This window comes from Taeniopygia guttata, chromosome 1A (assembly GCF_048771995.1).
Source record: "Taeniopygia guttata chromosome 1A, bTaeGut7.mat, whole genome shotgun sequence".
Classification (NCBI taxonomy): Eukaryota; Metazoa; Chordata; class Aves; order Passeriformes; family Estrildidae; genus Taeniopygia; species Taeniopygia guttata.
The window spans coordinates 45,512,759-45,539,874 of NC_133025.1; the positions used below are offsets into that span (position 1 = coordinate 45,512,759).

Sequence of the window (27,116 nt, forward strand, 5' to 3'; positions counted from 1 at the left end):
TAAAAAACTAAATGTTTGTGGTCCAGATAGCAAGACAATTTGAACAAATTCATATTTTCAGAGTGTTTGTGACAATGTAAATAATGGACTGACTAGGACAACAGAAGTTCTATCCCAATAAAAGATACCTGTCTAATTTTCAGAGGCTGAAGGAACTTCTAGGTACCAGAACTACTTTACCATGAAGTTTTTCTTGAAGAACGCCACCTTTAACAATGACAGACTGTAGTGGAAAACAAAGGGAACATGCAATCATATCTATCAACTCATAATGAAGAAAGTAACAGATAAGGAGAGTTACTAAATTAGTACACCTTAAATTAGTCAATGAGAAAATAATATTATCAAAGAGAAAGGGAGGATAAAATTACTCTTGTCCAACAGTCTCACTGCTTAAGAATCTAAGTAACAGTAGCAAGTAGTGAACATGAACATTCTTTGGCCAAGCTTCAGCACCAGAAGAACTTGTAACTGTGGATATTGTTGCCAGAAAAGACAGAATTCTCATGGTGAGAATTTAACTGTGAAGACTTTCAGATTATATGAAATGGACCTTTGGAATCATCTAATTCAATCACTTTCTCTGAGATACAAAAATTTCAAAGCTGGAGCTAATTTTGAGGTTAGTTCAGTTTGCTTGGGAAATTGTGCAGTCAAATTTTAAGTTTCTTCAGTCATGTATATTACACCACCTCTCTTGCCAATCTTTCACAGAGCTTCATTACCCTGTGATTTTTATCCATAACATCCAACATAAATTTACTTGTTACATTTTGTATCTGCCCCCATTTTCTCCTTGCTGTGCACACCTGATAAGACTGGTGCCCTTTTTAACACCAAAATAAGTAGTTTAGTTGAGGACACCTTAATGAGATCCTGTTTAGTGCTCTTTTCTTCTGCCTGAACAAACAGCTCTTTCAACTTCTCATATGTCAGTGCTCTAGCCTCTTAATGATCTTGCTGTTCTTCTCTCTCCTGGATTTTCCCCAGTTGGTTTACATCTCCTATAATGAAGTCCAAAACTGTACAAGTCTTTGAACAGAGGTGAATAGGTACTTCCCTCAACTTGCTGGCCATGTTTTCTGTTGACCTTCTGTGCTGCAAAACATTGTTGACTTATGTTCCCCTCACAGATGGCAGACAGGTTAGCCAGCTACAAATTAGCCTTGGTAAATCCAAGTTGACGCCTTCATTCACCCTCTTGTCTTTTATGTGCTTGGATATGCTGTCATGAAGAAAATACACATACCCTGATGGGGCTAAAGATATTTTAAAAACTGTTGATTCAAAAAAGAAAGAATCATTTTACATTCTTTATTCTATACATGGTTTAATAGAAGTCCATTATTATAATGGCTATCTTTCAAATCTTGATCTTACTTCCTTATTCATAGACTGAAGCCCAGATATTTTCCATCAATTCAGTACTGTGAAACTGAATTTTATGGTTCTCTTCTAAAAAGGAGGGCATACCAAATCGTAAATAAATACTACCTGGATAAAGTTGAAAGGCTACTATGTTCTGAGCTCTCTTTTCAGCTTTCCATGGTCTAGATTTTTTTCTATTAATTTTTAAGTGCGGTTGTTTTTTTCTAAGGCCTAGAATTATGAAAAAGACAGTACATACAGGATAGGTAATATTGTTCTTTCTCCTCAGGTTAAATAAGTTAAATTCCTACAAACAAATAAACATACATTGCATTGCCAGAATTAAGCACCTCAGCTAACACTAAACAAAGTAATCTAGGTGAACAACACTGTGCAGCTCCTTAAATCTAGTCAAGAGGAAATTCTAAGACATACATGTTTCTGAAAACCCCTCTTCTTTCAAGGGTAAGGTATTTCAAGACTAAAGAAAAATGTCCTCCATTTACAGCCCATAGATTGGAGGGCCTTTCAGAAATATAAGTAGCCATCTCCTCTTCCCTAAGAACTCAGATAAGCTGACTTTTTCAATTCAAGGTGCCCAGTGGTGGTGGAAAATCCTTAAGAAGGGAAATGAGAGCATTCACCTGGGAAATACCCTGGTGAATATCATCCAGTCCCTTAACTAGTGAATGACTGTATATTTTATATTTGGTTAATTCTAGATAAAATACAGAACAATCCTAAGAATAATAAATCCTGACACAGGTTTTGCAAGAGAATGTTTCAAGCATGAAAAAGAGCAAGGATTTTCTCTCAGAAACTCATAACAAGTCTCCATGATAAAGCCTACATTGAATTATGCAGGAGATTCTGCAAATGGCTTGTGTTTTGATGACAGGTAGTTTATTAAAATCTGTCAAACAAAAGTAAGAAATACAGCGTTTGTGGCAAGATATTCACAAAAAAAATCTATGGAATTACATCAAAGGAAATTACGACATATACATTTTGCCTGCAGTAGCTTTCACAAGTTATCACAGAAATGTGCCATATTTTCATGGTTGACTTCTTTCTTGGATGTAAGACTGAGAGATTACTACATATCAGAAAGCATAAAATAAAATATTATCCTATACTCCATAGGAACTTAAATCCTTACAGATTAAGTAATGTTACAATAACATTCAATTCTTTAAATTACTTCATTTCTTCATTACTTAATTCATTTAAGTAATAGTACAAATAACATTCAATTCTACTACTCTAATCCAGGAGATTCTACTACTCCTGGTCCTCCTTGCACAAAGCAGGAACCGAATCTTCACAGCCAGCTCAGAAGAGAAGAGAGGACTGTCCAAGGACCTAGAACCCTTCAGCATTAGGTTGGTTGTTACCAAATGAATAGAAAAAGTGAACAGAAGTGAAATTAATTTAGTTGTGTAGATTTTAGCTGTGAAAAGAGCAGTAGGCATACTCCCAAAAGAGTACAATGGTGCTGTGACAGCATATAAGACAAAGCTGGGAAAAGGTATGGGAGCTGTATTAGCTTAGAATTTTAAGGACTGAGGCATTTCCTCATGGGATTAAAGGGTTAAAGCAACAGATACTCCCATTGCTAACAGCATGGTCTGTCAGAGTTCAAATTTACCAATTATCCTGAAGCCAGCTATCCATACTATTCCATTCTATGTTTAATAGTCTTGAGAAAATGTTATCTTTCTAAATTAAAATGATTCGCAAAAGACAGGGTAAACCACTATCAAGTAGGATATCCACTTAGGCACACATATACATCTTTCACTCTCACTGAACACAGTCTCCTCCCTGCTTTTACTATCTCACACTATACACTTGTTCCTGAAGAGCAGCTACCACTTTAAAGGCTGTACTTTTATCCATCCTTTTCAGTATTTTTATCCATTCCAGCTTTAATCCTTTCTCCTACTTTATTTCTCCCCATGATAAATAAGAAGCTCCTGGTAGAAGCTTCCATAATCCAGATGCATATGATTTTGGATGCCTACAGAAATATGAATTTTTTCAGATTTATTACATTCTTGCTTTATCTTGAATTCTGCAATTGCAGATCAACTAATTTTAAAGTATTTGCTCATAAATTAATGGATAGTCTTAAACCGTCATCTCTATTACAGACTAAAATTGAAGTCCAGTTGAAAGCAACACCATTACAATTGCATTTAAGGGCGAAAGATCAAGACAAATAGAGAATAATTTCACACTAAACCTTGGTCTGATATTATATTAATAATATGAATGAGATGATAAACATTAATTATCCCTGTAGGACTTCCTCAGATCTTAAACAAAATCTTTTGAATAGTTGATCTATTAATAAAATTAATTAATTATAATTTCAAACAATCTCATGAATTTTGTTCCATTTTAAATCTAACAAAGAACAACAGCTTGGATTTCCTTTGACCACAACTGTCTCACTTTAGAAGGAAAATCCCACATATAGAAGATTTTTGGGTGATGGGTAATGCTAGATCCATTTAAATTAAGCCTTAATGTATTTGGTTAATCTGTTATCAGTCAACTGTATGATGTTCCACTGATGTTGCTTCTTGTCATTTCTAATACCCTGTCTATTATGCTTTCCGGGAATTTTCAATCATGCACTTCACTAAATGTATTCATAAACACCTGAATAGGAAATAGTTTAATACACCTGCTATGGGATAATGTAACAGAAACTAATGCATGATGCACTCATTCCAACTGTTTAAATATCATAATCTTCTCAGAATAGCAATGCAATACCTTGAAGATGTGCTCAAGTTCCTGTTGACTTCAATATCCTTGGTAAAGTACTAAAAGGGAAACATTTCTTGAAGATTATAGAATTTTATTTCTTAGGTACAGCCTCAAGGAACACCATCTGAAGGTGCTTTTTTCAGCTCACTGCAAACTGCATCTTCAACATGGAAGGACAAATAGGATGGTTCTCATAGATCCAGTATAAAACATAAAGATCTATTTCAAAACATGGGCATCCAGATATAAAGTTTAAGTTATAATAAACATGCTGGGTGCTGCAAATAATCACCAATTTTCTCTGCAGTGAAAGCCACATTAACACTAGGTTTGATAAAACTTCTGAAAATGAAATGGTAAACCTGTACACAAGGCATAATTTATCAAGAGAAAGCAGCACACATTATACCAGTAATCTTCTGCCATGAGAAAATTTTCACCAATCTGAGGATCTCCCTTAATATAAAATTCTTTTTAAAATTATTGAAAATACGTCACAACTTACTGTCTTAATACACCATTTAGTAAAAAATATAATCATTATTTGACATGACAAGAATAGATCCTGGTGTATAGTGCTAGATCAGCTACATGTTCAAGTAACAAATTTTGCTCCAACTACCTGCAGGTACTGACAGATTAGAACTCCCCAGGGTGTTTAAAAACAAAATGAACCAGGCACCAGGATGTGTCCCAGCCACCAACTGTATAAAATACACTATTTTTATTACAGATATTAGAGAAGAGGAACAAAAATACCAAGATGCACCTACTGGAAGTTGAATGGAACTGAATACAAAAATGCAGACATCTGAGGAACTCTAAATGAATACAAACCACTAGCCCATAGTAAGAGATGTGAGAAGAAATTACAATTTTGGCACACACTTCTGTCATCTTGAGAAAAATTTGAGATAAGCTGTTGGGAACTTTTCTGTTAGTGTTGCTTGCCAATACTGTGGTTTTGTATTGTAAATCAGGATTAGGAGTATTCTTACAGTATGTTGCTAGAGAATTTAGGTTCCTGGAGCTTTCTTGAGATCTCTCAATTCTTTTGATAGTATATGTATAGAGTGGTTATCTAAAGAATCTGATACCAATTTCTTCATACTCAGTATTCTTTATATATTTTGTCTTTAAAATTTAATTTTCTTCTTAAAAATATTTTTGGCTTATCAAACTGTTCGTCTTTAACCCATTCCTGCAGATTATCAAGGTTTTACTATTGTCTAATCCTGTTTATTATAAAGTACTTTCCAATAGTTTCTAGTTTTTTCAGTACCTGTCAATTTGACTAATGTAATTTTAGTTTCTTCCTCCAAAACAAAAATACTCTGCAGAATCAAACTCTGACATTTCTCTAAGTGACAATTTATTTCAAGACACTGAACAAAGGAAACAAACAGGTTAGAGGAATATGGGAACTCTCAGACCAGACTTTGTTGAGATTAGCTTGGGAGTCAGCCACATTTAAATGCATCTTCCTCTTTGTTTTACTGTTACAGTAACCCTCTGGCTACTAACATTAAAATTTGGTAGAATAAACTATCATTTATAGTCTCTATGTTTATAGTCTCTTATATAGTAACACTTTAATCCATGACAACATTCATGTTCAAGCTAATGCAATGTTTGGTTTTTTTCAACATTAAGGTTTTAAAAATCACAGTATTATTTTATTTACTTCAATATGATTATATATTTTAAATAAAAATGTTGCATATTCTGCATTCCTTTCATTACTCAATTTTATAATTATCTTTTAAGATTGGACCTAATTTTACATAAATTATCATTCATTAATTATTAATGTTTTCTGCTCAGGTTCTAGATAATGAATGATTTTTTTCTTCAAATTCCAAGTTAAATGATAGTAAACTATTATATTAGACTTAGAGAAAGCAATATTTATCATCATATTTTTTCTTTCTGAAAACTATACTCCATACCAAGGGCTCTTCACAATTTTCTTTAAAGAAGAATTCTCAGATATGGTAAAATTTTTCAAGCTAATACTCTTCATAAAATAAAACATCCAGCATATGTAAATATTTTAAAAAATAGTTATGTAGCATGAATTCTGAAATTTGCATTTTTTGGGTGGAGAAATTTTACAAGGTCTTTTCCCATTGTTCATCAGTCAAATACTTTGAGAATGTGTTTCATGGTCAAGATGGATTTATAAAAGTGTTGAATGTACTGACATTCTGAAATTGTTTCTCTACTTGGAACATGTTACCAATGCAGAAGTTCTAGTGCAACACAAAGTACCTGCATCATGCATATGCTGGATGTGAGGAAAACAGTGCTTTTCATGGCACAGAGAAATTCTCCCATTCACTCTGCAGAGCAACTAATCAAAGCAATAAAATTAGCTTCACTTACTGAAGGATTTATTGATTCCTTTAAGATATATTTATATATACATACCCAAAAATAAATCTCCTTTTTCCCTTTTTCAACCAAAAACTTAAATATTAAGATTTCTAAAACTATTTCCATACTGCTTGATTGCTGCATTCCCTTCATTCTACTATAATAATCATATTTTCTTTCATAAAAAAGAAGTTCCCTGAGTGTACTATTTACACACTAGTGCACTCTAAGACTCTGTTCATCTCCTACCATGCAGAATTAAATAAATCACCATCTTCTGTACTAACCATGCAAAAAACCTACTGCCCATCACTAAAATGTAGACTCAGATATGTTCTTTCTCTGATTAATTTTTCTTCTTTATGGATAGTGAATTTAGCAAGTGCTCTAGCAACACTGCCTATTATGCATTACCTCCACTCCCCAATGTAAAATCACATTTTACTTTGCTTATGATTAAACTGCTTTGTTTAAGTTGAAATGTCACATGTCAGACTTCTAAGAAAGGAACTCTAGAATGGAAGAAGAAAATAGGGGACAAAGGAACAAAATCTGAATTAGCATATTAAGGGAAATGCACAGGAAATTAAAATAAAATTAAATGAGAAGACAGAAAATAGGACCAAACTCATACAGGCAAGACACGAAATTTGGAGAGGGGCTGTTGAAATAATTTAAATAGCTGAGGAAAAGACTGGCAGCATTAGCCTCCCAAGGCTAAAATGAAGAGCTATGAAAGGGCACAAAGAAACACAGGATATTTGGAATAAAGGCTAAAGCAAAGAAGACAGTTGGACAGACTAAAAGAGCTGAACTTTCATCAGGTGACCAGAAACATTTGTTAGACTCTTCCAGAATGCATTTTCTTAAAGTGAATTCCATAACTGTCAGCAACAGTAATGTCAGCAACACTGTCAACAAAATAATAATGCCCAAAACCACTGGCTACCTGTACCAAGCATCCTAGTCAAGCACACACAGCTCTGTGCAGCATACCCTGAAGTATTTCCTTTCTCATTGACCTGCATCAAGTTATGTAGTTAGTGTCTTATAAAATTCATAAGGCCAAAAGATAACTTCTTTGGCCATGAATACTCAGGGTCTTAGTCCCATGAGTTGCTATCATGCAGCTGGTCAGTTGTGAGGCAAAAATTAACATTTGATACCACAAACATGAGGGAATTTCTAGTTTATCATGTTTTTTTACAAAAGAAAAGAAAATTAAATTTTTATATATATATATATATATATATATATATATATATATATATATATATATATAATTATGTAAAAATATTTTAAGAAATCACACTAAAAAGTAAATAAATAGCACAAATAAGTTATACATACATTTTTTTCCTCATTAAATGTCCCTCAATCTGTCTGTGTAACCTACTCTGAAGGTAGTTCATTAATCTGTACAACACAGCCTGCTAAATGTGAAGTTAAACAGAAAGGAAAATATATTCTGAATGGACTAGAGCACTGCATAGGAAGAATGAATAAATGAGTATGCAGGGTAGTGCAATATTGACCTAGAGATGCAGACCTTTTGTACCACAGAGGTTTTCTGACAGTAGGAAAGTCTCTTAAATCTAAGTTTACAAGAATGATCATCAAGAATGTAACTTTCAGAGTACCCACTTCATATTTTATGTTTTAACTGCACAAGCACTATATGCAGTTGCCCTGTTAGTCAGAGGAAATTGTGCTTTGCACTTTTAAATGGTTTGTGATGACAAATATTCTGCAAAATCAGAAAGCAGGTTTTAGGTGTTTTGAATCAGGCATCTAAAATTACTCAATGATGTTGACCCTAGTGTCTCAGGACTTCACATATCCATTTGTAAAGTGAAGTAATAATACCCTGTCATCAAACAAGGTTGTTTTTGAAAATAAATGCATTATACTTGCAAAACTCTGCTGTGAAATAAGTGAGGAAAAGAATTCTCTTTATAGAAACACCTACAAGCTGTGCGTCAAAGGCATAAGCTAACAGTGACAATGAAAAAATAAAATACTGAATAACAACTAAGAGAGCATCATCCCTCTTGTACAATTAAAGTGGAGTGAATTTTATCTGAAGAACACCATGTGGTAATATACAACATTCAGTGATACACACAATATGCCACCAACATGACACAGTTCATGGGCAGACTATCTGCAGACAAATGTGGGTACACAGACATAGGACTGCCTGCAAAAGCCAGTTTGGACTTAATAGCACTTCTTAGCATTTATAATGTTCCTAAAACAAGCTGAAGTCTGGAAGAATTGTAGCCACATTTGCATGATACTGAATCTGAGCTAAGAGGTCCTGCTAAACCCAAGCTTGCTCTGTGTAGATCTAAACTGGGTATCATTGCTCCATGCACATAAATCTAACGAGAACCATATATAGATGGCTCTGTTGATCCTGGCACAGATAATGTCATTTACAGATAACATTGGTGTGTGTTACCTCACCATGCTTTCCAGTACTTCAGGATCTAAGAGATCCTAAATTTGCTCTCCCCACTTTCTATTACACTTTGCCTAGACATAAGATCTTTAGGAAGGGGAGAAAGAGACTTTTGAAGTTTAGCTCAGTATATGACCTTGATCTCTGAAAGACAGCTTTTTTACTCATTAGCTGATCTATCTCTTTATCAAGACAATTGCATACTGAGAAGGACTTCCCTTCTGTACTTTCTCTTTATATCTCTCCTAAATAAATATGTTTATTCATGCTTATGTTTTAACTAACAAAATAACGTCTCCAGGCTTTTTATAAACCAGTAAATCAGCAAGTCATTGTATATTTCCTCACTCTTTCTGCTTTTTCACTACTTTAGTTATCTTATTCCAAAACAGCCCCATTGCAAATCTGAAGCACTTCTGTGTGAAGTTTTTTTTACAATACATTATAAAAAAAGGTCCATCCACCACAATCTAGCAATATCACCAAAGCCAATTAAAAGTGTGTGATCTAAAACTTCTCTCTTTACTGCCAGAAATCCATAGTCACACCTTTTTATTTTTTCACTGTCATCTAAATTATCTCTGAAAACATACCAGACATCCTCATCTTCAGTTCTCTTTTCTGAAGCAGTTTATGTTCTTATCAGGTATTTCTGCATAGATTTTTATTTCTTAATGAACTTATATATAATCAGTGAAATCATCCAACAATTGTTCAGGATTTTTACCATCCTTATTATTATGCTGAGTCTAGTTCATAGAAAAGAGTATATAACCCAAGCAGATTTCCACATTCTAAATAAAACATGTCTTCTCTATTTTGCACTTTTCCTTTTTAATGTTTGATGGGATTATGGGTGACTTGTTCTGTTTTAGTCTAATCATACTTGCCATTGGCTCATCCTGAGGAACACCAACTTTTTTTCCTAAATAAAGACATCAGTTTCTCTCTTTCCAGACTACTTTGTCACTGTATCCTTCCATCTTACTATTTTCAGCTCAATAGGCAATGCTTCCTGATTTGTGTTCCTGTATTATTTTGCCTCAGGTGATTCTCTTTATGGCTCAAACTGGTGGAGAGATAGAAGAGAGAGATGGTGGCAGGGCAGAAGGGAGTGCAGAGATGTGATGAGAAAGGGATGAATGGAAAGGTAGATTAATGGAGATAGAGTGACAGGGAAGAGAGAGGCAGAGAAGGGGTAAAGAGGCAGATGGGACAGGTGGGCAGAGAAACCAAGAAAAAGGGATCAGAGGAAAGAGAAGAAAGAAATAGAGATATTAAAGAAAGATTTCTGTGTTCCAAATTGATATATTTCAGTAATGTAATATTTTAATGAACATATTTTTCTCCAGTTCAGCTAGAAGTCATATATGAATAGTAATTACTTAAGCAGATGAAAATTATTGCACAAATATAAAACTTCACCACAGACATTAATAGATTGATGATACTCATTTCAAAAAGGATCAGTTTTAAATCTTGTTCAGTGCCTAAACAAATCAAACCTACAACCAATACATGCATAACTGCACAGTTCTGCTAAGTCTATAAAATGATAGTCATAATACTCTGAGAAGGCTGGTACTTTGAAGTCTGTGTCACAGAGAAAACCGCAGGTCCACTTCCAACAGTGCTGACACTTCTGAACCGACCATCACAGCACTCTTAACACATTTGTTACTCATTCAAAACGTTGTCACACAAAAACAATTTAATTGATAGGTGTTGTTCAGAAAGGTTTCAATATAGTACAAACAGAACACTCCCTTAATTTGCAACAAATTGCCTTTAGAAATCTATAAACTATATGATTTCCAAATTTTGAGTCTCTGGTAATTCCACTTTCCTATGTGAAATTTAAACACAGAATTATTCTGAGGTGGAGTTTTTTTTTGTTTGGTTTTGTTTTTTTTTTTTTTTTTGTGTTGACTTATAAGTTTTTTAAACAGAAAGGACAGAATATGAAACTAAGGCTGCTGCATTATGATGGGAAGATTAAACTTAAAGTAACCCTGGTACCATCATCCTGTTTCCCAAGCAAGTGTCATGTCCAACACTGCTTTTATGTTTTGGATTTAAATTCTTTAATCTCTTTCCATACTTTTACTTAACTCTGTATAATCTTTGGTCTGGGGAAAAGTACATGCTGGGTAAACCAGTTATAACAGAACTCTCTTGGGACAGGACCAGAGACTTGAACCTGAGTCTCCACATCAGAAGTGAATTACAGGGTTATCAGCTTAACTACTGTTTTGGGCTCTGTTACACTCCATGCCATTTCTATGGTCAGAAACTTAGATCAAAACAAGTATAAAAGCTACCATAGTTCAACAAGAAAAGCTGGGGGTTTTTTTAATTGAAGCCAGTTTTTGAAAAAATTATTTTTAAAAATTATCCACTTTAATTTTACTACCAGCTGCTATTCAGAGCTATGTGAAACATTCATGCACAACTACAGACATACAAACACCTCTACTTTCTTGAAAAAAAAAGATATTGACTGGGAGGGAAGAGGACATACACTTTCGACATCATCATATTATTGATGCATGCCTCTAAGGAAAGGAACTTGTTTCTCTTCACTGAAGCATAGATCTATAAAATGGACACATAACTACCTAACTGTGACTGAGCTAATTTCAAGATTTTTCAAGGTTTCCTATATAGGTAAGACATAACTCAAATTTATTTGCAAAATGTCTTCAGTATGTTTTCTCCCACTTGCATTATTTTCTGGAGGATGGTGATACCCAGCCCTGTCTCATTAGCATTGAAGTAACATCCCACAACAGGAAAAAAAAAAAAAAAAAAAAAAGTGTGAAGATAAAGTGAGCAATTATTTACATTTAAGTTTTTAAGCTGTAGTGGAAAATACTGACCTATTGAGAAATTGACAGGCTAGCTCACTATTGATTAACAGTGAAACACATAAATACAACTTGATAGTGTTTGAATTGATCAAATGATCAAAGCACTAACAGAATTGGAGATGTGTAATATTTAGCACAGTAACACTCAGTTACACAATATCATTAATGCAGTCAGTGTATAGTTACAGAATACACTGCTGTTAGCCAAAAGGCATTTTCTTCATTTGGAATGTGAACTAATGTTTAGGTGTGAAGGTCTTCAGCTGTTACAGTAAAGATAAATGATCCCAGCTTTAGCCTGAGAATCCATTTGAAGGGATACAAGGCAAATTTCTCTTTGCATACTGCAATTGCTACATATGCTTACTGAACCCAAAACCTGCTCAAAAAAAAACCTCTTGAAAATGATGGAAAAAATCAGGTACTGTATTACATACAGCCAACTTCAGCACAGCAGCACAACACCAAATTAAGAGACAAATTGCACTTCAAATGAGAAGTTAGTCACGATACTTTTTCCTTTTCTGACAATTTTTAAGGTGGGTCACAAATCTCTAATCTTAGTTCCAGGTGTTTGTTACTGTTTTCTAATCATTTTCAAATCTAGCTAAAACTTCTTTGCATGATGCCCATGAAAATTAAACTTCAAACATAGTTAGAAAGAAAGTAATCCTTCATACATGAATCAAAAGTAGTATAAATGAAAAACAACTATTTAAATAATTTATATTATTGTCAAGTTCTGTATGCTTAGATGTGTAATAATGTACCCTAATGGAGTTGAAAAGGGAAAGAGCTTTGTCATCAAAATTATATTGCATTTTCCTATGATGATCTGAATGTTAGGCCATGTGACTAAATTTGCAGAAGTATGCCCTGAGCAGTGCTATCACAATCAGGACAGCCTCCTTTGCTGCTCTGGTAAATTTGAAATAGTTCCTGACAACTCCCTATGTGAGTGTCAATTCAACTGCTTTAAAAGGTAGCATCTGCCTTATATTTACAGTGAAAATAAAGCCATCCTTTGCTGCGTTCTATATGTTTTACCTGAGGTTCATATGATGCCCAGTAAGTTTGGTAGTGCAAAACTGTGGAATGAATCTGGTACATACATTGCTTTCTATGGAGCTGAGAAAGAAAATCCCCAAAGACACAACTTTTCAGGAACATAATGAATTGTCAGGTTTACCAAAAGGCTCATTTTTATGGGGAAATTCTCAGCTGTATTCTGGACTTTTCCATGAATCCTGGAAGACTACAATAATGCATGCTGCATGACAGTTGCTGGTGCTATAGCACCCCACAAGTCAAATGACACTTATCAAAAGAGATGCATATTATGAACTGACCTTCTTCAATAATTGCTCTTAATTCCTCTTTAGGAACTGTGACATTCAGAAATGGTGACATTTTGTGTAATTTAACAAAGTCATATTTTCAAAGGAGATTTGGGTAATTGGCTACTATAAAGACTAGCCAAAGTATTAAACTTTCAAAGAAAGAAGTCTAGACATTCTGGCTCTATCCTTTAAAAAATTATCCTGAGGCCTGCTTTCTCAATCTTGACTGAGTTTTTTTTTTTTTTAACCCAAGAACTTATTTTAACAGAAATACCACAAAATGACTGAGTTCCTTCCTTCCTGAGTTCCTGCCATTTTTCAGAGATAGTGGGTTTGGTTTTGGCATTTTCCCAAGTAGCTAGGCAAATTCATCTACATGTGCTATGGGTCTCTTGGGCAAAGATAGATAACATTGAATCACCTGCATGTATTTTCTTGTCACTCTCTAAATAAATTTATTTGCCACTTCAAAAGTTTTCATCAGTCTTTGAGGAAGGTTCTGAAAATGGACCTCTACCATTTTGTCCAGGAAATTATCATGCCCTACTTTGTAAATCAGTCCTGTATCCCAATCTTATATTTTTGATCAGTATTGTGCATGTTCTTTCAAACTACCCAATGAGTTCTGCTTTGTGGTCAATTATTCCATGCCATTTTCAGCCTAGTACCTTCTGCATTCAACAAAGTCATTAAGCTAGATTTTTTTTATTTTTTTTTTTTTTTTAATAATATGGACTCCCTGGCCTTGAGGTGAATATCTGCAGCAAGGTTCCCTTTTTCAAGGCTGGCATAAGCAACCTCAGGATTCTTCACATCCTAAATTTTCCCCCCGCTTTCAAACTGGGCATCACAATTATAGCGGGAAAAGAAGGGATGATGGTGATCAGAAAAAGTCCTATGGAAACAATATTTAGTTACTGAGGGAGGGGAAAGAAATCTCCTTGTCTCTTACCACCATCATAATTAGCTGATTTGTTCCCTGAAGGTTATCTGCTGAAATAGGCAGTCTAACAAGGACAATGCTCCCTCGGCATTTTAAAAAGCAGACACTTCTAAACAACCTCACTTGCTTTTCTCAAAACTTATTTCCTCAGTCTGTGTCCTGTTACAACCAGTTGAGCTTTAAAGCAAAAGGAGAGCAAGCCATGCAACAGTTCATATCCTAGTGAAAACTATTAATGCACTGGAGATGCATGACAAGATTTCTGCTGCTTTTACTCCTTTTATGCCATTTATGCCTGTGTAACTCTTTCTTGCTTGAATGACAGAGACATGGATGCTCAGTGCTGAAGCTCCTCTCTTTTTTTTGGTTAAGCAGTAGCAACACAGTAAGTAGCAGAGTTCAGGAACAGCTTCTCTTCTGAAGTAACTCATTAGTTCTGGTCCACAGTTTAAGTGAGAAAATGAAACACATCCCATTTAAGCCTCAAACTATCTTTCTAAGGGCATAAGAGGAAATGTTCCATCACTGGGGAATTGACTTCGCTGTTTCCTCAATAACTGTTTCCCACAAGAGAAGAGAAGAAACTAACATCTTTCCCTCTTTCATTTCACCTTTACACTTTACTTTCAACAATTAAAGTTTGATTTTTTTATTGCCTCACTTTTCCTGTTTCAGGTAATATAATGGGAATCTTGTTCAAATGAGTATCACTAGTCACTGAAAAGAAAAAAAAAGGAAACAACCATCCTCCAGCATCTTAAATTCTACATAGTGTCTCATAAACATATAAGATACACATCAGGAGTTGTAGTTTTTTGTAAGTTATTAGAGGTATCTCAAATTTCTTTGTGTTCTGTTCACCACCATATGGGTAGTACATATTTACAATCTCAAAAGAAATATATTTTTCTTTGAAAAAAAAATATATTTCTGTGGAAATATATACATAACTATATACAGAAAGAGTGTATTAAAACTGCTGAGATTGCAAAGGCAAGGATTAAAGTTCTGGTGCTAAGTCATCCTACTAACACATAAGTATTAATAATAGACTTAATCACATGATTTCCTTTTATTGTGCAATGAATGATCTTGGAAGAGTTGAAGGCCTATCCCCTAGAATGGGGATGACTGAATATAAACTCTTTTTTTTTTGAAAATCAAAGGTATTAAAAGGTGCACTGGTATTTATTAAATCAATTAAACAAGGTAAGAACAGGAACAGCAGTTTAATGCTGCACCATGGAACTGAATTCTATCCATGTCTGTTCTCCAGAAACAAACATCTGAATATCGGAACAGATTTTTATACATTTGAACGTCTAAAATGCTACTTAATTTACAGAGAATCTTCTTCACACAATACTTCATTAAGATGTGAAACCCTTGCTGTGAGATGTCATGAATGCTAAAAATTTCCATTGCTTCAAAGACCACTTGAACAAATGCACAGAAGAAAAAATGCATTGGAGCTATTTAATACAAAGACAATACATCTGTTGTAGAAAGCTGCTGTAAATTGCTAAAAGCTGTGAGAGTACACTGGAGAAACTATTACATACTACGTGATTGCTTTGCCACTATATTCTTCTAAGAACAGGCTCTTGACTCCCAGTCAAAACTGGAGAAGAGTACTTTACTAGACAGACATTCATTCTGACCATGAAGAGCCACTCCTATAATTTTATAGTAACTATATTAATCCTGTGGAAAAGGAGCTCTTTGAAGTCACCAGACGGAAACACCAATTCAACACATACTTCTTGCTATAATCTAAGAGTGCTTCAGTCAGCATTTTTAAGTGCAAATATTAAAACCCTACCCAGTCACTGAAGTACAGGGACAGTAACCTCATTAATGCTGTGAAGCAGTCAGATATCATATCATGACAAACATCACCCCAAAAAAAAAAAAAAAAAAAAAAAGCCCAGGAGAAAAATTAATCATTCTTTTTCTAGAGAAGAGTTTGAATTTTGTGCAGAAAATGAGGCTCAGGGCTGAACACTGAGTAGTAAGTTAAAAATGCTGAATAACTGCTTATTTAATGAGCACTGTCTATCCTGGGCCGCAAGTGAGGAAAAGACTACAGATTGTGTCATTAAAATATAAACATGTAATGCCTACAATCAGTGGGATACATAAAACTTCACTGGCAACCTTAATTTTATCATTCATAAAAAAGGCAAACTGAACCTCCTGAAATTTCATCCTGTAGTGTCATCTTGGCAAAACTTTACTAGATGATTTATCACAACCACTTCTCCCACTTAAACTAATGTCATGACTGGTGGCCTTTTATTAACCACTATTAAAGGAATTCATTTTATCACTAAAAGAAAAGGAGACAGTTTGCAAATGCATTTCACAAATATAGCAAGGAAATATGAAAATGTCAGGCTTTGAATGAAAACTATATTTCAGTGCATATACATTTTCTTTCAATTCCACTGAATGAATTTTTCTTTATTCTGCCCTGTTCCTCACAGCTCATCTCCTAAACTTCTTTCACTGTCCTCAGTGCTGCTAACTGCCATGGTCAGTCTCAGTTCTTATTCCTAATCTCAATTCTTCTACCCATTTCCTGCGCCAATCATTTATTTTCGGAGTTTAACATACAGCCTGCTTGCCAAACCACTCCAAATACCTTGATTCAGGTCTCCACCTGTCTTCTAACCTCATCTCCTCACTTCCTCAGAAACATATGCTTATTCCATACCTTTAGGGCCTTCATTTTCTGCTTATGACAACACTCCTCTGCCTCTGAAATCAAAACTTACATAGTCTATATGAAAGTAGGAATACAGGGGATAGATTTGTGACAGGCAAACAGATTTGTAACATGTATGTATACTACATATCATATGCTTTATTTCCACAAATTATTTATTTGGTTCTCTAAAGCATTATTTGTGCACATTATGTGAGAATATCCCTGGCAGATCTACCACTTGGTTATGCAAGATACTGCTCTGCAATAAATGTGCACAAAACAGGAAGCAGGGTGATTGCAAATCACTTATGAGCCTATTTTGACAAATTAACTATCCAGATGACAAGAAGGACATGAAAGTGCATAAATAATTGCTTGAGAAAGCTGAAAACTAAAAATAAGCAAATTATGCTTTTAAGAATTCTTACCAATGACTTGAGATTCTGGGGTCAAACTGCTAATATGAATATGCTGGGGATGTTAGTTCGCAAAAACTAACCTAGAGATTCACTAGTCATATGGAATGACATCTAAAAATAGAAAACAATGACCCTAACAAGTCAGTAAGTAAACACAGAAGACATTGAACTCAAGAGATGATTCTCAGAATACCAGTAAAAACTACACTGGAAATTTTTATCATGAAGGTTTAAAATTCAAGCAATATGCAGTGCTTGACACAAGCAAAATTTGAGCAAGATGCAATATGCAGAAAATACCTAGTCTAAAAGATAGTCCCAATTCTGATTTATAAAACTCTTTTCTTACTTTCTCTAAAAATCTACTTCCTGGACACTTCTCATACTATGGCAGTATGAATATTTAATAACTTAACCTATTTCAGCACTTGTCCAGGCTATGAAGGATTAGGAGAAAATCCACATACTAATCACGCCATTCTTCTAGGAGAAAATAACTAATGTGCAAACTCAAAGACTAAGTGTGATATTTGTGGTTTTGTAATGACTAACATGTCAGAAAAAGAAGTACAACACAAAAAACTGTCCAACTCCAGCACAAGAACCTGTGGTGATGTAAGAAGCTATTCACTCCCAGTTGAAGGACTACACAATATTTTTGCCTGAACTTAATGAGGTTCCAATAAGCCCATTTCTCCAGCTTGTCCAGGTCCCTCTTTACAGCAATTCTTCATATGAATGTTTTTTTCTGCAGTTTGGTGTCATCAACAAACCTGCTATACATGAGACATTGCAATCAATACTGGCCCTTGAATCCTAAGGAAACCCTCTAGGAGATACTAGCAGCTGGATTTTGTATATTTATCACACCCTCTCACCGTGCAGCCAAATTTCAACCCATTTTATCGTCCTCTTATTCAGTCCATAGCTCATCATTTTAACTGAGATTGCTCTGAGGTAAAACACCACGTTTTTTCTGTCCACAGACACAGTTTTCACTTTGTAGAAAGCAATTAAGGTTGGTCAGGCATGATTTAAGCTTAGCAACTCCATGCTGGCTGTTATCAGTTGTGTTATCCTTTATGAGAGCTGAAATTATATGCATGAGGATATGTGATTTGGAATTTTCTCTAGGACTTAGGATAGACTAATGAGCCAGGTGACTCCAGAACCTTCCTTTTGCTCTTCCTGAACATGGGCATGACATTTTTCTTTTTCAGTCATCAGAAACTTCCCGTGTTTGACACAATCCTCCAAAAATTAATAGTGGCCTCAGAGTAATATAGGTTCCCCAAATGTAAATGATCCCCTGATCTTCCTCTATTTGAGGGACTGTCTTTAAAGCTGGCAAGTCAAACTGTACAGCCAACCAACCAAAGCAGAAAAGGCAACAAGTTATTGCCTTTTCCATGAGCTTTGTCACTAGGTCTTCTGCCCCACCAAGCACTGAGTCCATATTTTCTTTTGATGTCAAGACGTTTACTTTTGCCTTTCTTGTTTTCCTAAGTTTCAACTCCAGCTCATGTTTTCTAATTTGTTTCCTGTATACTTGGAGCATTTTCAATAAACCTCATGTGATAGAACATCATGCATTTTAAGCAGTTTTCATGTCTCTCTAACTTCAACCATCCAGAATTCTGCCTCTTGGCCAGCTAATCTACTGATTATCAATCAGTACCTACTGTCTACTGCTTCTGAATTAATCCAAACCAGCAGAAGGAAGAAATTCTACCCAAATTTAGCTTCAACCTACCTATACAAGCGGTCATTTAAAATATATTCTACATATACTTTCAATTACAATTGTTTTCTTGTTCTTCAACGTTTATCTACCAAAAAAAAAAAAATTAGGGACACGTTTCATCTAGAAATAAAATCATTCAATATCCACTTTGGGGTGAGCTCAGTCACTCTCTAACTGACTAGATCTCCATTGCCTGTAATAGGAACCTAGACACCTAGCACTGACATCAACACCTACAGAAACATAGCTGCCACTGACTGTTTTAAAGAGGAACTAAATTGCACTCAAGATGTCACTTTGAACATTTTTTCTTGCTTTAGATAATGCATGTGCAATACATAGGAAACAGTGTAAAATGGTTATAATAAAAATAAAACCTTGTGGAATTAAATCTCACAGAACCTTTCTTACAGTAGATACCTGCACATTATTACAAATTAATAGGTGTTGAGGTGCAGAATAGTTGTTGTATCACTTCTTAATGAAAAGTGATCATACTGAAAATACTGTCACCAGGAAGAAGTAATTAAAAAATAAAAAAGGTCTTCCAGTAAAGGCTAGAAGGTTAAAAAAAATGTATTCCCGACTTCCCAAAAGGGTCCATGTAAATGAAAATGTCATATGAGTAGGCAGAAATTAACACTACTTATTATGCTTTACACATTTAACATTAAAAACTGTCAATATAATTTATCTTGAAGTATTAGTATATGATTAGTATGTGTATTCTAACTGGAGGTGGCCAGCAGAGAAATTCCATGGCAGAAAGGAATTCCAGCTGCGGAACTCTTGTATCAGCCACCTCCCCAGGTGAGCAGACTAAGCTTGCTGAAGAAAGGCACTGTAACTGCACTCTACATTACACTGTCCCTTACAGGTTATATACCAGTAGCATAAATTAAAGCAGTTTATAGGATTCTCTAACTCAGGAAAAAAAAAAAAAAAAAAAGCACTCCTTAGCAGCTCATCCAGGAATACTAACAAAACTTCTGGCAAATTAAATAGAAGTAGAGGTTTCCAAACCTGTAGAGGTTTGGAAACATGGCTATGTCCTGGATCCCTGCTGCAGGTGTAAAAACACCTGCCCTAAAAGCATCAGCATTTGCTTTTCATAACATTTCCAACCTTCACAAGATAGCAGATCTTTCAGATTACATCATTCTTCATTCCCTTTCATTTATTTCCCCTTTAAGTGTCTGCTATAACATTACTACTTAAAAACAGTGATGTCCTGTCAATGTCAAAAATTTACAAAGCATCATTAATTCTACTGAATTACCAAACCTCTAAAATGATAAATATTAGATAGAAGGGGAACACAGTAGTGATCACAATGACTTTATAGGGTCCTCTGGGGAATTAGATGCTAGCCATCTAGTGGCTGAGAATTCTACAAGAATTCTAAAGGTATTGTTTTAAGTTACAGACACTTCAGTCTTCTGAATGTTGTTCCTTACCTTCTACTTTTAACACGTTTATCAAATTTCTCTTACTAGTCTGCCTGGTTCCATCACAAACTCCATCAGTCCATATCTTGATCCTATCTATAGGCAGAAAAAATTACCTTGGTAGATTTTACACTAGATCTACAGTTCTTGCTGGTCATATTTTGCATTTGGTCCAACATTATAAAAAATTAATAGAACATAGATTTGAACAATACTCGGAAGACTATTTCTGCAGTAAGGAGATGTGAGAAGTTTATCCATAGATTTTAAATACAGAGTTTAAATCTGGAATCATACTGAACTCCTAGGGAAGATTTACTACACAGACTTTGTGAATTGCCTTGCCCTTAACCATCTATCGGATGCCCTGGATATTGTTATATTTCTACCTTTACATATTGTAAATATTTCAAACTAGAGAAGAAATCTAAGGAATTCAATAGATAAAATGTTGCCTGAACTTGGATTGAAAGCATTTAACAAAAGCAAAAATAAAAATAAGTCCAAGAAGGGTAGAAGATAACAAAATGAAGGCTAAAAGAAGCTCACACATTTTCAAGGGAAAGCAGAGTCAATGCAGCAATCAACTATCACTAATACCAAAAAGCATAAACAAACTGTTGTCCTGATTGTTAGTTTGCATTCCATACTGAAAGGCAAAAAGAAGAAAGATTAAATATGGCCTCAAAAGAATTAGATTAACTTCTCTAACATGATAAAGAATGTAATTGGGAAATTTGGGAATGCTGGTCTCTGCTTAGGACATCAGTACAAACCCCTTCATTAATTAAAAGTAGTATAACTAAAATTAGAAATAAATACAGACTAACTGGATGCTGCATTGAACTATGTAATAAATACTTTCCATTTTATTATCTGTGCTGGTTGTCTGAAATAAATGCCTTGGAATTATGTGAGCCCAGAACTCTGGTACTGCAAGCCTCATATAATACTATCTCTTTATAAAAGAACCTAAGAAAGGTCCCCTTACTTTAAACAATGCTAGTTGTAATGATAAACAGAAATAGATCCCTTATTCTTGTTAAGTTGATCAATTTGTTATTCAAACTATAACATGAAAAAACTTAAAAACTATTAACTAAAGCTTCATAAAGTATTTCAACATTTTAAATACTTCCCAGTCTACAAGGCCTACCAAGTGTGATGTGTTTTCGCCAAGGAAGCTGAATGAATCACAGGGCTCTGCACAAGGACAGAAGAGGATCTGTGTGGCTTTCAGCACACACTGAGGCCATCAGGCTAAACTGTGGCTTTGCTGCAAGCAAGACACTGCTCTGAGAAACAGATGAGGAAACAGATTGCGACTCCCAGACTGGCAATCTGCTTGCCGTGTTTCTTACACTTTGGAGGAGAAATAACTTGGGCCAGGCCTACACATGGTGTAGCTGCGCTAAGTAAGGCTGAGCAAAGAACGAAACCATTCCCTGCCACAATGCCAAGTGTGGCAGGAGAAAAGACCAGCTCCAGGCAGGCTGCTCCACCCTCTCATGCTGTGTAATGGCAGCAGCCAACAAAGAGCAAAAAAGGGCCAATGCAACCTTCCCTACTAGTCTGTGCCAGTTCACATTAATTAATATTCAATCCCACAGTTCTGTTAAAAATCCAAAGCTCTTTTAACTTGTACAGTTTAAAAAGACTAAAAATTAACATATAATCAAAAACTATCCATTCCTGCTAGAAACTTAAAATAAATGGGCATATGCATGGCTACATGTGGCAAAATGTAGTAAGGTCTCTGAGATACATTAAAACCTCAAAAGTTATTTTTCCTGAAAACTCTTTGAAAGAAACATAGGCTGTCTCTATCCAACAATGAAAAACTGGTTGGTCAATTAAAACATGTTATGTATACACAGATAATTAAATTAAGTAAATTAAAAACACCAGGTTTATTAGAAACACTTTACTTTTTCTATGTGTTAAATCCTTTAACATGCATTTAAAAATTTTGAATACAGAAATTAAATTATACATTCTGTTAGAGAGACTGTGGGATTTTACTGTCAAGTTTTTGTGCTTACACTGGAATAATATAAGATCCAGTGAAATCACATAAAAATATGTGAAAATTCTATTTGCAATCTGGAAAAAAATTTCCTAATTCTAAACTTCAAAAACTTTTTTTAATATGAAATATATTTAATATATTCATGTATGACAATTCCAGGCAGTGGAATCCACAAAGAAACAGAAAAAATAAATTTAGACTTAAGTCTTCTAAACTTTGAATGTTTTATAAGGTGTCCCAACATAGTAAAAGAAGAGACTCCAGCCCTGCACTAATGTTTTGGGTTAGAGACCATAGGCCAAACATGTAACACAGCTTCAGATGTCCTAGTGTATCACATTGGGAATTTATATGTATCTCCAGAGATCCTGGCTCTTTTTAAAGTCCATCATTCCATTCCAAAAACACCTGGGCACCTAAAGTACCAGTAAGTACCCAAGTTTAAGCAACTAAATTACATCAGGTGTTTACTTAGGTTACTTGCTCTAGTATGTTGCAATGCTGATCTTTGCACCTGAGAAATTCACCTTCACTAGATTGAGCCACAATCTTTATAATAAAGAGCAAACTATGGATATTGAGGCAGGGGACACAAACTGACCCACAGCAGCCTTCCAAAGCTCCTCCTAAGTTGAAATGAGTTATAGAGTCCACACAGTCAAACATCACTGATTTGTTGTCATTGTTTTAGACAAACTAATCTGGCCATGAGGTATTATGTAGTAAGTATTACAGATGTCTGGGTGCATATGAGGTCTTAATTAAGCACACATCATTTTTGTGCACTTTGCACATACTCTTAAGCATGTGTTGAAATTCTCACAGGAATTCATTCATACATTTATATGTGTGCTTAAATAGCTTTGCAGAACAGAGCTGTTTTCTTGAACTGTTGTTATAATTTAATGACTTAGGAGTTACAAGTCAGGCCTTTAAAATTTATAGAATTTAGTCTGCAATTAGCATCAACAAGTAGGTCCAACTATAGAATACCCATACAAAAGTTTGCCCTATTTTCCCCCCAAGTACCAAAAAATACATTAATCAGTAAGGAAAAAAAAAGCTGTTATAAAAATGTAAATAGGACATCAGAGCTCAGATAGTTTGTTCATTGGTTCAGATAACAATCAAGGTGTATTTTTCAATTTATGAATATTAAAGTTCATTCACAGGGCACATAATTACTGTGAAGCAAATTTCCATAGAAATTAGTCCATAGCCTATCCATAGAGCATTCAGTCACATAAATTTTGTTGTCTTCAGCACTTTGAAGAAATCCAAAGGGACAATGTAGTCCTGCTACCTAGACCAATGCATCAGGCACAGTATTAGTCTATATGCATACTGAAAGAGTTGGACTTTTCCAACCTAACAGTAGAAACAGCACTACCAAAAGGAGAAAGAAAGACCTTTCTCACTACAGTGGAACATGTACAGTCCTTGGGCACCATTTTAGAAACTGAGCAATAATTATGATCAACAAAACAGCAGGAGTTACTGTCAAAACAACTCCTAAAAATAAATAAAATTAAGAAAATTATGTCCCTATATTATTCTCTGTTGCTTTTATTAAAACTTTACAAAGTTCTTATTGTAATAAACTGTATGCAAAGTTACCTATATAGCTCTACTAGTAAACTTCTTCATACTAGTAAACTTCTTCAGGTTTTCTATTTAAACAAAATCTTTGGTTCCGCTTCAAATTCAAACTTTTATCCTGTACAAGTATTGCTCTTCTACAACTTCATCAACTTCATTATTTTCCATAAGTGTTGATTTCCCAAACAGGATCAGGATGTTCATAGGACTCTCATATTGTTTCCATGTTTTCTATTCCAAGATAGAACCAACCTTAATCTTGCATGTCATTCTGGACTTAATCCATAATTAATGGCAACAGACCATGGAACATTTCCAAAAAAAAAAAAAAAAAAAAAAGGTATGTCAAAATACCTGTCACATATAATTCTTTCTTGAAAAACATTTACTATAATGCATGCTAGTTTCTGCTTCGAGCTTTCCTGCTGAACCTTCTAAAAAGTCCTATGTTCTATACTGTGTTAGATTGTGAAACATTTAAGCATCATTAATGATGCTCACTGAATTCTTTCTAAATTAGAAATATTTCATCATACAGCTGGATGCAGCATACAGCTGAAAGTTCATTCTTAATTTCTGAAGCTGTGTTTACAGAAAGACATAGACATTCTTGTTAACATTAGTAAGAAATGCCATAAATTAAACAGTCTATGTTTTACTCTGCTTTACTTCTCTTCAAGCTAAGTGCACTTCCAGGAAAAAGAAAAAAGCCAGTTGACTTTACAACCTAAAACTCTTCTATCCTGAGTAACAAACAAGAACTGTGATGACCCATCTGTATATACAAAAACACACGTGTTCTGTGTACACAACATACAACAGTGCTGTTCAATAAAGGACGGCAAGCACAAGGAAATACAGTCCCTCTGGATATACAGAACTCACAATATACAACATGAAATAAACAGTGCAAGAATACAGCACAGGCACTAGCCCTGGAGAAAGCCATTGCACAAACCATGTGTTAGAACTAGATTATAAATGGCCAGTCATTGTACTGAAGTGAACTTACTTCTGTACTTAGAAAAGTAGGTATCATATTTCAAATTTAACTGACTAGCTGGCACATTTCTTCCTAAGCAGCCTATTCGAGTACAGTACAAACAAGCAATCACATGGTGTGTTTTGGTTTTGGTCAATGGGCTAGTAATTCAACAGTGGTGCAATAGCAAATTGAACTGGGGCACCACAGAACTTTGCTAAACTATGAATACCCGAACTGTTGTTGTTTACAGCACTAAACCTAGTTTTAAAAAAGCAAGATTTTAAAATAGAGTTTAAACAGTATGATTTGAAGTATAAATTGGAGAGTTACCATTAAAATTTCCCTAATAGGGAACAAGGAAATAATATAAATACCTTGATAAGAAGGCACTGGCAATAGAATAACAAATACATTTTAATTTAATCCATTTCCATGGTGCTAGGCCTTTTCTTTCTTTAAGGAATAAAAAAACCAAACCAACCCCCAATTTATTCAAGTTCTAGGTCAACAGTGTTTTAGTTAATTTTGTCTTCTTTTGTTATGCCTAGTTTAGTGTTGAACTCTAGCACTGGACTGTGTGCTGCAGACCTTCTCTGCTCTGAGTACAGTCAAATGCCATAAATGACTCTGACAATGCTCTGACTTAAGAGCATGATGAAACTTACGATCAAAGCTATGCTGTGGATTGCAGGAGATACAACTAATGACTGAAGTTAAGCCCTATCACCCAACATGGCCAGTAACCCAGTTTCACTCCACTAAATTCAGGTACCTTGAAAGTAATGTTGCTCTTACCTAATCTACTCCCTAAGTTTTACACCTCCTCTGCCTCAAAGATCTCCCACCAAAAAAAAAAAAAATTCCTTTTCTTTGTTTTGTAGGCTTATTACGATGGCATGCCTAATTTTTTCTGCAAGCAAGGGTAGAAGCAGTGGGTGAGGGTATGGGGTGAAGCTATGTCTTTTAACACAGAATTTCACGATGCAATGCCTTGTCTGTGATAAACACTTCCATCTGTGATTAAAGTAGCAATTTGAAGATGGAAATATCAACGGAAGGAAAATTAATACATTGTATGTATTAACCCAGCAGTCAAAACATAAGTTCTGCACCACAGCTAGTAACAGAATGAACAAGGACCCTGCAGACGCATTGAAGAAGGAAATTCAGTACCACTATATTAATAAAATGACTGCCTGTGACTTTAAACCCTGGCATGCTTGTACTTGGCGAGAGAGTGAACGATTTATTGTTACTATGAAGGATGCAGGAATTGAAATGAAGATGAGAGGGGCGATGATAAGGATGATAGGGAAGAACAGGTTAATATCCCCAGCATTTGATGGGGAACGATGTCCCTACCTCAATAAGCTGGATAAGGGAATAGCTCCAGATCCACTGCCCAGGATCCCTCCTTTCCTCCCAGAGAGGAGTTTCTCCACCAGAGCCACATTCCCAGTGCGCGCGGCTTCCAGCAGTTCCTGGTCCTTCCCCATGGTCGGGAACCAAGCAGCCCCCCACGGGAGAGCTGCACCCCGGGTCACTGCGGCCCCCTCCCTCCAGAGAACGGTCTCCCCTCCCCAGACCCTGCCTCAGAGCAGAGCACGGCAGAGATTCCTGCAGTCCCTTCCAGACCAGCAGGAGCAGCGGCAGGAGGGAGGAGGAGAATCACCTCCTCCTAGTTTCACTGGATCATTTCTGGGTGGAGTGTGGAAGAAGGGGGGAGGGAGGGAGAGAGGGAGGACGAGGCCAATAAAGAACCTCCCCCCACTCCCATGCACACACAGCCCCGGCCGAGAGGCTGGGGCGGGGGGAGTGGGCAGCCTCGACCCCCGTGGCCGGTCGGGCCGGCGGGGATAACGACCCTCACAGATGGATGGATGGATGGATGGATGGATGGACGGACGGACGGACGGACGGAAGCGGGGAGGAGCGGGCGGAGGGAAGGAGGGAGGGAAGAGGCGCAGCCCTGCCGTGCCAGGCCCGTTGCTGAGGAGACGCGGCTGGCGCGCTCCCAGTGGCTGCCCGGGCACGGCGCCCCCT

The 27,116-nt window shown here is 35.6% G+C and overlaps 1 protein-coding gene across 9 annotated transcripts in view; it reads right to left on the bottom strand.

The window, feature by feature from the left end:
* Positions 1-26,768, bottom strand: part of ANKS1B (ankyrin repeat and sterile alpha motif domain containing 1B) — a 404,826-nt gene extending 378,058 nt beyond the window's left edge. For 2 of the 9 annotated variants that reach the window (XM_072923243.1, XM_030262174.4), the window contains exon 1: positions 26,436-26,733. In XM_072923243.1, the coding sequence (XP_072779344.1) occupies positions 26,436-26,569 (134 nt within the window). In that variant the 5' untranslated portion in view covers positions 26,570-26,733. Of the gene's footprint in view, positions 1-26,435 lie in introns of all 9 variants that reach the window. The other 7 variants (XM_072923254.1, XM_030262167.4, XM_030262159.4 and 4 more) reach the window with 6 other exon arrangements.
* Positions 26,769-27,116: the final 348 nt, after the last annotated feature.